General features: G+C 41.9%; 1 protein-coding gene across 2 annotated transcripts in view; it reads left to right on the forward strand.

Annotated features, from left to right (window-relative positions):
• ar (androgen receptor) overlaps positions 1–12040 on the forward strand; it is a 151532-nt gene extending 139492 nt beyond the window's left edge. The window contains exons 7-8 of one of the 2 annotated variants that reach the window (XM_078412143.1): positions 150–307; positions 7735–12040. In XM_078412143.1, the coding sequence (XP_078268269.1) occupies positions 150–307; positions 7735–7890 (314 nt within the window). In that variant the 3' untranslated portion in view covers positions 7891–12040. Of the gene's footprint in view, positions 1–149; positions 308–7734 lie in introns of those variants that run through there. The other variant, XM_078412144.1, reaches the window with a different exon arrangement.
• Positions 12041–12312: the final 272 nt, after the last annotated feature.

Raw genomic sequence — 12312 nt, forward strand, 5'->3', positions numbered from 1 at the left:
TTAGCATTATAGTTAATATTGTCTTTATGTTTTATGTAAAAGTTGTATTTTACATGACAGCCATTTGAAATAGGAAATTTTCGATTTGCACTACAATAATGTCAAGCCTGTAAACGTTTGTAAAACAAGTTTCACTCTTCCTTTGGCAGTTCCAGTTGAAGGCCTGAAAAATCAGAAATACTTTGATGAGCTGCGTTTGAACTACATTCAAGAACTGGACAGGGTAATTTCCTTTCAGGGGAAGGATCCTACACATAATCCACAGCGTTTTTATCAACTAACCAAGCTCCTCGACTCTCTGCAAATAGTAAGTTGAGATTCTATTTGAAAGGACTTACATTTATTTCACTAGTAGCAATATACATTTCTTGTGCTGACATTAACACGTTTTTATTGTGCTGATATCACTACATTTCTATGTTGTACGTTGTGTCTGAAAACAAATTAAAATGTTGAATTTCGCGATACAATCGGGGCTACTTATAGGATGTAAAATAATCTAACCATGCATTTGTACAAAATACATATCGATAAGTAACTAAAATTGAAAATAAGAGATTTACCAGCTGATTCTTGCTTTAACAGGATTGTCCTATTAAGGCAAAACTAATTGGGTTATATTCTTTGGAATTTAGAAAAATAACATCTGTCCATATTGAGGCATGCAAGATCCTGAGGGAACTTGACAGACTTGATATCAAGAGTGTAGAAAGTTTAATTGTCATATGCCCTGGGAACAAAATAATGAAATTCGTACTTGCTGCAACCCCCCCTCACCGCACCCCATCCCCTTTCAACATAAACTGGCCTACCGATCCGTGGAACCATTGGTGGCAAAAGCCACTTACGTGTAGCGCTGATCAGCGAGCTGCCATGTTGTTAGACCGGGCGGGGAGTGCTCCCTTGGGCGGGCAAGCACTAACTTCGGCCCCGTTTCTCCTGTGGAGCCAAAGTGCCTCCTGCAGCTCGGTTGCGATGTTTGGCGGGGAACAGTGGCGACGGCATTGACCCATTGGCAGGTGGGGAGCATCTCCCGGGAACGTGGGTGGGCGAGAGTGGACGGGGAGAAGGCACTGACCTCGGCCCCATTTCTCCTATGGGTCCGGGAGCGTGAAGCTGAAGCGGAAGCCTCTCCTGCAGCTCGGCTGCGATTGGCGGGGAGCAACGGTGACGGCCATCTTGACGGCCATCTGCCACAGCCTGTGCCGCGTGCTGCATTGTGGGAGGAAGGTCAGGCATGGGGCATGCCGGGACGGGTGCCGGTCCTCCTGCTGGTCCTCCGATGGAGGGGGGGGAGCGCATTTATTAAAGTTTATAAGATAAATTGTTTTTAAAAAGTAACAAAAGTGGGTTTACTCCATGCACGGGGGAATGGTGAGTAAGGTGGATGTAAAATCGTGGCGCTATCGTGTACCGTTTTGGCTGAGTAACGCCCAAAACTATTTTCGTCCACAAACGACCCCAGAGTTTTAGTAATATATATACTAGACCAAGTGGGCCCGTTGAGCCCGTTCCTCGTAGGGTTTCCATTGTGACCTGGGGAAATCGGGTTTTTCCTTTAAAATAAATTGTCTGTTAAAAAAAATAAAATGAATCTCAATGAGGGGGGAGAGGAGGGGGGGGGTGGAGAGGGGAGGGGTGTGTGAGGAGGGGGAAGGCGGGTGGAGAGGGGAGGGTTGGGACGGGTGGGTGAGGAGGGGGGAATGCGGTGGGGGAGGGGAAAGGGAGCCACTGACACTGTCCCGCCAGCGGCCATCTTCTTTCGCCTTCACTGTGGTGCCGTGCTCCTCCAGGGGAGGGGGAGCGCAATTAAAGGCGGTACAGGGAAGGGGAGAGGGTGTGACCAAGGAGCCCTAGACCCAAAGCCTCTCCTGTATTGGTGTAGCACCCTCAATTCCCCTTATCCCCCCTCCCTACCCCCCACTCTCCCATCTTCCCTGACCCCCACTGTCCCCCTTCTCCCCCACCCCCACTCTCTCATCCCCCCACCACCTCCCCAGTCCCACCCCTGCTGTCTCCTTCCCCCCACCCCTCCTCCCCACCCCCACTTTTCCCTCCTCCCCACCCCACCCTGTCCTCCTCCCCAGTCCCACTCTCCCTCCCACCCCCACCCTCCCCCTCCTTTCACTCTCACTGCCCCCTTCCCCCCACCCACGTTTCCCTCCCCCCCACTCTCCCCTGACCCTCACTGTCCCCTTCCCTCCCACCCTCACTCTCTCTTCCCCCCACCACCACCCCCAGTCCCACTCTCCCTCCCACCCCCACTCTCTGCTCCCCCCACTCTCCCCTCTTCCCTGACCCCCACTGTCCCCTTCCCCCCACCACCACTCTCTCATCCCCCCACCACCCCCTCCCCTGCTGTCCCCTTCCCCCCCACCCCTCCTCCTCCCGTCCCACTCTCCCTCGCACTCTCCTCCACCCCCCATTCCCCACCACCACCCCCTTTTCCACCACTCTCTCCTCCCCTAGCCCCACACTCAACCACTCTCTCCTCTCCTAGCCCCACTCTCACTCTCCCCCACCCCCCCGCTCCTCTCCTTCCCCCCCACCCTCACCCCCATCCTACCCCCACCCGCCCCACCCCATTCTCACTGTTTCCCCTCTTCCCCACCCCCTCTGTCCCCCTTCCCCACCCCCATTCTCTTCCCCCCCACCACCATCCCCTCCAACTCTGACCCCTCCCCAGTCCCAATCTCCCTCGCACTTCCACTCTCCCTCGCACCCCCACTCTCCTCCCACCCTCCCCCTCCCTCCCACTCATCCCTGTCCCCCTTCCCACCCACCTCCACTCTCTCTTCCCCCCACCACCCCCCCTCCCCATCCCACTCTCCCTCCCACCCCCACTCTCTGCTCCTCCCACCTTCCCCCTCCCCCCACACTCCCCCTCCCCGCCAATCTCTCCCCCCATTCTCTCCTCCCCAGCCCCAATCTCCCCATCCCCCCTCTCTCCTCCACCCTGGAGGGGAGAGAAGTGAGGAGAGAGGCGCGGCGGGAGGGTTGAAGGGACGGAAGGGAAGTATGAGTGGACCATCAGTCCGACCATCTCCCTCCTGCTCGGGAGTGTCCCCCGGGTGTGGGAGAGAGAGGAGAGGGGAGCCCCTGATTGCGGGCGAGTGGCTCCGCTAACGGCATCCACCTTGTTTGTGCGAGTGAGGAGAGGCTGTGCATGCTCTGTGGTGACGTCAGACGCACAGCACTTTGAAAAAATGTATTTAGAAATGAAAGTTTTAAAGTTTAAAATGGCTGTAACTTAAAAGATATACGACCAATTTAAATAAAACTTGTTATAAACAGTCGCGAGGACAGTGGTGATTAAGGTGGCGCTAAAATTGTGCCGCTACGGTTTACCGTTGTGGCTGCAGGTCCACATGTTGTACGTATATCTGCATGAATTGTACGGGGGGGGGGGGGGGGGGGGGGGGGGGGTCGCGAGCTCATCACACAGGCGCATTGTGACGTCACACACTGAAGACCTTCAAGAAATCGGTTAGAAATTAAATGTTTTAACTTTAAAACCTCTCTAACTTAAAAAATATAAGACCGATTTAAATGAACCTGTTATCTGCACTGGCGGCGAGAGTGGTGATTAAGGCGGTGCAAAAATTATGCCGCTACGATGTACCGGTTCGCCAAAATCACAGATAGGTACATATACATATATATATATAAATATATATTTTAAATATATATATATATATTTACAAGATCTGAGTTTTAGTAGTATAATAAAATATATAAAGATAGATATACTAGACCAAGTGGACCCGTTGGGCCCATTCCTCGTAGAGGGGGGACAGGGAAGGGGAGAGGGTGCCACTCACCTCAGCCCCATGGCGCCAGCGCTTCAGCCAAAGCGAGCCGTGGACACAAAACCTCTCCTGTATTGGTCTAGCACCCTCACCCCCCTCCCCCCACTCAATCCCCCTTATTCCACCCCCCACTCACCCACCCCAGGAGTTGATACGTCATAACCAACCTCTCAAAGCACTTCATCACAATGGATGTGAGTGCCACTTTGATGTCTGTGAGCAGTCATTGATGCAAGCCATTTTGCTCTTCTTGGGCACCAGTAATATGGATATCCTTTTAAAGCAGATGGGGACCTCACATTGCCATAGTGAGATGTTGAAAATGACCACAAAAACTCCAGCCAGTTGGTCCACATAGATTTTAAGAATCCTTGCAGGTTCACTACCAGGACGGAATGCTTTGAGATACTTTCACTTGTGGGAAGTCACGAACAAGGGGACATTGTTACAAGATGAGGCAACAGTCTTTCAAACAAAGGTGTGTAGAAATTTACTCTTGCAAAGGGTGGTGAATATCAAAAATTCTCTATTCCAGAGTTGTAGAAGGTAAACCATTAGAAATATGTAAGCTGCATATCGATAAATATGGGTAACTGCCACAAAAAAAGAGATGAAGCCACGAGGAACAAGGTGGCCAACTCCTGTACATATTTTCTTGTTTCCTTGTGAAACATGCAACCGTTTCAAGATGTGAATTCTAGATTAATTCCATAGATACCACTTTCTCACTGACATCAACCCTTTACAATACAGCAATATACAGTGCATTCAGAAAGTATTCAGACCCCTTCACTTTTTCCACATTTTGCTACATCACAGCCTTATTTTTAAATGGATTTTTAAAAAAATTATCCGCAATTTACACACAATACCCCATAATAAAAAAGTGAAAACAGGTGTTTAGAAATGTTTGCAAAGTAATTAAAAAGAAGTAACTGAAATATCACATTTACATAAGTATTCAGACCCTTTGCTATGACACTCAAAATTGAGCTGATGTTCATCCTGTTTCCATTGATTATCCTTGAGATATTTCTACAACTTGATTGAAGCCCACTAGTGGTAAATTAAATGATTTGGAAAGGCATATACCTGTCTCTATAAGGTCCCATAGTTGACAGTGCATGTCAGAGCAAAAACCAAGCCGTGAAAACGAAGGAATTGTCTGTAGACCTCCGAGACAGGATTGTGTCGGGACACAGATCTGGGGAAGGGTATAAAACAATTTCTGCAGCATTGCAGGTCCTGAAGAGCACAGTGGCCTCCATCATTCTCAAATGGAAGAACTTTGGAACCACCAGGACTTCATAGAGCTGGCCGCCCGGCCAAACTGAGCAATCAGGGGAGAAGGGCCTTGGTCAGGGAGGTGACCAAGAACCCGATGCTCACTCTGACAGAGCTCCATAGTTCCTCTGTGAAGATGGGTGCACCTTCCAGAAAGACAACCTTATCTGCAGCACTCCACCAATCAGGCCTTTATGGTAGAGTGGCCAGACGGAAGCCACCCCTCAGTAAAAGGCACATGACAGCCCGCTTGGAGTTTGCCAAAAGGCACCTAAAGGACTCACAGACCATGAGAAACAAGATTCTCTGGTCTGATGAAACCAAGATTGAACTCTTTGGCCTGAATGCCAAGCGGCACCGCTCATCACCTGGCCAATACCATACCTACGGTGAGGCATGGTGGTGGCAGCATCATGCTGTGGGGATCACAAAATGCTGGAGTAACTCAGCAGGTCAGGCAGCATCTAGGAGAGAGGGAATGGGTGACGTTTCGGGTCGAGACCCATCTTCAGACTGTGGGGATGTTTTTCAGCAGCAGGAACTGGGAGATTAGGCAAGATCGAGGGAAAGATGAACGTAGCAAAATACAGAGAGATCCTTGAAGAAATCCTGCTCTGGACCTCAGACTGGGGAGGAGGTTCACCTTCCAACAAGACAACGACCCTAAGCACACAGCCAAGACAATGCAGGAGTAGCTTTGTGGCAAGTCTGTGAATGTCCTTGAGTGGCCCAGCCAGAGCCCGGACTTGAACCCGATCGAACATCTCTGGAGGGACCTGAAAATAGCTGTGCATCGACGCTCCCCATCCAACCTGACAGAGCTTGAGAGGATCTGCAGAGAAAAATGGGAGAAATGACCCAAATACAGGTGTGCCAAGCTTGTAGTGTCATACCCAAGAAGACTTGAGGCTGTAATCGCTGCCAAAGGTGCCTCAACAAAGTCCTGAGTAAAGGGTTTGAATACTTATGTAAATGTGATATTTCAGGGGTTTTTTAATTACTTTGCAAAAATTTCTAAACACCTGTTTTCGCTTTTTTATTGTGGGGTATTGTGTGTAGATTGATGATTTAAAAAAAAGAATTTAATCCATTTTAAAATAAGGCTGTAACGTAGCAGGTGAAGTATGTAGAATCAATTTTGCGGACACAATGAGAGTTAGAATTTTGAGAAATGTATACTTGTTTGTCATCCATTAATTCAAAATCTTATATGAAAGAAACATGGCTGATACTAAAGAAAATAGTCTACCTAAAGTACACAGGGTAACCGGATGAATAGCAGTATGTTGATAGAAATTAAATATTTCTGATGTTGGGTGCCAATTTCATAATGAAATTGTGATTACTTCCACTGAAAGTCAATACTAAAGCATGAAATAGTTTTTTAGGAACCTTTGTAATGATAGGTTAATCTAGAACCTCATGAATATTCAGGAACATTGATAACTTACATGAAACTACTTAGAGAAAATCTACCCTAAACTACCTCAACATGGCATTTAGCCATGAATAATCCATGATTATAACTGTTTCTATAAGTTACAGGAAGAAAACTGGTTGGATAAATCTCCAAGAGTAACTTACAGTAGACCTTGCATACATGTAAATTTCTTGCCTCAATCATTCTAGCTGCAAGTTAGATGCACTTCACTATTTTCAAACTGAGATATTGTTTGAATGCCCTCATGTATCGGAAATAACAGTAGAACTATTGGCCAAACACAAAGTGCTGGAGGAGCCCAACGGGTCAGGCAGAATCTTGGAAGGGAATAGACAAGTGATGTTTCGGGTTGCGACCCTTGTTTAGACTGATTGGGGTAGGTGGTAAAGAGCTGGGAAGGAGAAGTAGGGTGGAACAAATCCTGGCAAGTGCTAGGTGGGTTGGAAGATGGTTAGAGTAAGTGCTAAAGGCAAAAATGAGACAAAAAGGTGACATAAGGAGAGAGGAGTGAAATGTAAAGCTGGAGAGAGAGATGTATGTGGAAAGGAACAAAGCGAGGAGATAAAGGGAGGATTAAAGGAAAATGGGGGACTCAGGATTGGGAGAGGAGAGGAGAAAAGAGCAGAGTGACTGCAGAGGGTCGGAGATTATGGAGTACTGAATGCAGTAGACGAGATTTGAAGAGGTGCACCTAAACTGTTCCATGTGGAAGAACTGCTGGGGTCCCTGGATGGTAGTGAGACGGGAGGGGTAGGTACAGGTTCATAAGTTAGAGCAAAATTAGGACATTCGGTCCATCAAGTCTACTTCGCCATTGAATCGTGGCTGATCTATCTTTCCCTCTCAACCCCATTCTCCTGCCTTCTCCCCACAACCCCTGACACCCAACTAATCAAGAACTTGTCAATCTCTGCCTTAAATCTCCTCAAATGTTACATCTCCTGTGATTGCATGGGAAAGTACCTGAGGAATCTGGTGGGCATGTATTAATATTTAATAACTGAATGTTGATTTAATGAAGTCTAATCTTGGTAAATGGGGAAGGGCAACATGGTACAATAACATGGTATGTTATTTGATTCTGGTTTCTTAAGTTTGCTTACAATTGTGTTCATTAGAGTATAAGAAAATTAAAAAAGGAACAAAAAACATTATGGCCCTTATTTACTACTTTTACCAGTTTATTTTTATATTTTACAGACAGTGAGGAAACTTCATCAGTTTTCGTTCGATCTCTTTGTTCAGTCTCAGTCTCTCAGCATACAGTTCCCTGAAATGATGGCAGAAATAATCTCTGCCCAGGTACCAAAGATCCTCGCTGGTATGGCCAAACCGCTTCTTTTTCATGAACAATGACATTCATTGCTTATATATGTTATACTGCCTGTAACTCTGTACTACCTAGAGTTTATCTTGTTTTCAACGTCTTCAGTTCAGTCAAATGCAGAATGTTCTGATTAAGAAATGAAAAAAAAAAAAAATCGCAAAATCTACCTTTATTTCTGGTGTTCGATTGACCACCTCGTTACAAAGTTGGTCATGTTATACCACCAATGTGGTAGGCAGGTTATAATCTTATTAACCAGTTGTTATGTTGGACCACACAAATTACTGGATAATAATCTGGTTATATTTTGAAAAAAAAGAACGGTTGCATTTACCTCTTCATCAGTCCATCAGAGTAGTTTCATTTTCTGATTTTTACTTAAAGCTACCTACATTTGTTTTTGTTATTTTGAAACTACCTAGTGACCTGTTTTTTAAATTTTACATATCAGATATTAGTTTAGCCTGGTGTTAAAATAGTGCCTCACATCATGTTACATTTATCAAATTCTTTTTTGTTAAATGCAAAATTTGATGTAAATTGCATTTTCTTTTAATTGCACTATGAATTTACTTTTCCTGAATGCCAGAAAAAATGTATGTTATAGTAGTTGTGAGATGTTCCAAAATTCATAAATATTTTTTGAATTTCCAAAGAGGTACATAATATGATGGGCTTTTACATGCAATGATTTACTAGAATACTTCCTCTCATTTGAAACGCATACGTTTGTAAACTAAAAATCATAGAATTTGTGCTTCTGAATCCCAACTATATCATGTTTCACTTTTGAGGATTGCATAAGTTGTGGGTGCACTACGCTGCTTCTGTGTAAAATTTAGTATCTGACAGACATGTTCTGTTGATGGATTTGAACTTCCACCTGGTCAATATAACATGCAGTAGTATTCCAAATTTGATATGTACCAAAGCCCTTTTATACTTAAACTAGGATCCTGTGGTACCTTTTTTAAGTAACTATGCAGTGCAATACCAACTGCATGTTTGGATCTTCAATCTAATTCATAATTCTTGATCTTCAAGCCACATTTGTTTTATTCTATACATACTTAATCAGAAATAATATTTAGTGATTGAGCATTTTACCTTTAACTAAGTAAGGTAAGTCCCACCAGGCAATAAAATCCACACACTACTTAAATATTATTAGTCAAGCATGCAAAACATTTTTCATTGTATGACAGTCTTTTTGGCTGTTTGTATTTTCATTAGCACATTTTTGCCATATTTGTACTTGTCCCTTTTTTTTAATCTGTGCAAAAACACAAACAACATACTATAAAAACACTTCTGAAAATGTCCTTAGTGCATTTATCTGTAGCATGCCACATATTTGTGCCAGATTTGGTTTGCTGCAAACCATTGAAATTCTTGCTCTTCTACAAAAATGAAGTATGAATATAGGTTACATGGTGAAAGCGGCTTGCATCTAAAGAAGGAGACTTTATGCCAGTAAAAACAATTCAAAAGTAGAGTTTAAATAGTCCTTTTTTATTCTAGATATGAGCATGTTACTAATCATTTAGTCAACAGAAAACAAAACTGATGTAAATTTCCAAACTTCATTAGTGTAGAGTAAAAGTATAAAGATAATGCATTTCTCCATTGGCAGTATTTTCAAAATTAAATGTCTTGTGTAAAAATGTTACTGTAGGCTTCATAGTTTTAAAAAGAATACTCTTTCTGTCATCTGTGAATAGCACCAATGTACTGCGTACCTTGTTTGGACTCCTTTTTGATTTTTTTTTTGTTCAGTGCAGCCAAAAGACAGGCTAAAGCTAGATGTACAATTCTATAAGCATATTCTTTAACAAAATATTGTATTTTTGAGGGATGGGAAGGATAGAGGAATGCACTTGTTCATATTTTTAAGCATATTAAAAGGACTTGCTACTTATTTTAAAATGACTTAGTTTTTGCTTTCTTTGGGTGTGCAGGAAAGAGAATATTCTCTTGCCAGTGCAGGCTTAATTATTGTTGAGTTTGAGTTGCAATGTTTCTTAAAAGCCTTGAGGACTTGGTCATTGAATCCATGACTTTCAGTAACCTAGGTGGTTGTAGTTCTGGGAGCAAATAAAATCCTAAAACTTTTTTTGTTTCACTTCTCTCACCAAAAATATAAATGGAATAGTTTTAGTTCTCCCAGAGAAAGAGATGTAAACTTTGAGACCTATGGGATGGACCAGTGTTTATTTTTCAAGTAAATAAATACTTAATGTTTACTCAATTTATCTTGCCAATTTTTTGGCTTCTAACACCATAATCCTTGTAGTTTCAGCCATAATTTACAGCAGTTGATACTGTAAATCAAGAATAAATATAATGAATTCCTGTGTTAAATTTGAAATATATCTTTTTCATTAGCCTTTTCTGGCTATGAAAGTGTTTTGCAAAATTTCCAAATGTTGACGGTGAGTGCTGATATTTCAAAAATAGGGTGACGCTCAGGATGAATAAATTCTGTTATGTAAATGTACAAATCTGTGTTACGGTGGTAAGATGTTGCTAGTACTGCAAAAATAATGCGTAGAATAGATATTTCTTGATTGAAGCACCACTCTGCCAATTAAAATGTTTCATTTATCTAGTCATTCCTGTTAAGTAGATGACACTTAATGTATAGGAAATAAACAATTATTTGCCATGATGTTCCCTTAAAAAGCTATCCTTATTGATATGTCCGTTAATATGCATATGTTTGTGTTCCAATTTTTTTAATTTTGAAGTTTATTTTTCTTTTTGGAAAATTATTCCCAAGTGCTTCCAAATACCTGTATATATTTCCCCTGCCTTAGCTGCCACAAATTTGTAGATACATTTGTAAGTGCCTTCACAAATCTCTTAAAGTTAACAGGAAATAAAATAGTCTAATGTGTTAGAATGCTACCAGACACTCATTCAAAATTATTTTTAAATTATGTTTAACTGGAATAATGGCATTAGGTTTCTTTATCTGGGTGAATTTTGCAAGGTATTTTCAGATTTTTTGTTCCATTTTTACAGTTTTTATTTCATGTTTCATTTTATGTTAATAACTATAACACCTACAGATTCATAAATCAAGACTATCATTTTATCATTTTAGGTACAATGATATCAGTAAGCAAGTATTTTTGTTTTGGTGGTGACTTTATAAGAGATGTCCATAATGAAAATTAATATCATGAGGTTTTTTTCCTTCCCAGTAATCTGCAGTGAGATTAGTTACCCCACAAGTCACATGAAACAGTAATTTACCATTCACATCAATGCACCTTGATATGTGCCACCAACAAAGAAATTCCCAGGCAAGTTAACTTGGAGATCTGCCAACTAAACACATGTACATTACAAATAATGACACTAGATAATATGTATCACAAGGCAATGTAGAGTATCTACACATTCAATGTAGAGTAATAACACCATATTTTATAATGTCATTTCAACGTGCATTATTGCCTTGTAACATATTTCCATGGTAGTTAACCCCCTATATGTAGTGACTAAAATGATTTTTCCTGAAGTGATCTTCACTATTAAAATAGCCATAATTGGGGAATGCTAGGGGTACTTGGCAGTTGGGTGGAAAGTAAGATAAGAGATCAGTTTAAAAGCAGGTCCTTGGGGAAAATAAAGCTAAAACATTGAAACTTATGAATTATAAAATCATCTTTTAAAACTTCTGCAAATACAGCTTCAGATACTAAGTATTTCCAGTATTTTGTGTTCTTGTTTTATATTTCCGACATCTGCAGATGTTGTTTTTTGTTCTAAAATAGTATATTCTGTATCTCACAACGTATAAAGGCCAAAACCTTTCTACTTGGCCTGTACCTTTACCAGTCATCTCAAATATGTTTCATGGTCCTTAAATAAAAGTTTACCAGAGAAGTATAATATTACATCCCTTGTTTTTTTCTAGGCAAAAGCAGTCACTCTCCCAATATTTTGAGGGTATAAACCACATCTGACCAATACCATGTACTGAATGAATGTATACATCACCCCATTTTTAGTTTTAAGTCTGTCGATATTTAGAGTCTGTTTCTTTAATGGTCTGAGGATAGAAATGTTTTGTAAGAATAAGCACCTTATAAGTGACCATTTTTGTCAGCCTTTTTGATTCATTTTTGTATTCTTGAGCATTTGTTAATAAAAGGATATGCACACTTCTGTATATTCTATTATTGTAGAGCAGTATATATGCCTTACATAGTTTTTGCAATGCAGTAATGCATTGTGTTGGAAAATGTTGCTGTAACATTGATACAGTGTTTTGTCTTTGTTTTATTGTTTTTGTCAAAGTCTGTGTAACGTTAGATTGGTAGAGACCGCCTGGTTGCCTGCATCTGAGCAAGATAAGATGAAGCAAATTGTAGGATTGCCACAATAAGATGCATTTGTTCTGAGTGTTAACGTTATTGCTAAAGTTCAGGAAAAGTATTAAC

This window comes from Rhinoraja longicauda, chromosome 15 (genome assembly GCF_053455715.1).
Source record: "Rhinoraja longicauda isolate Sanriku21f chromosome 15, sRhiLon1.1, whole genome shotgun sequence".
NCBI lineage: Eukaryota > Metazoa > Chordata > Chondrichthyes > Rajiformes > Arhynchobatidae > Rhinoraja > Rhinoraja longicauda.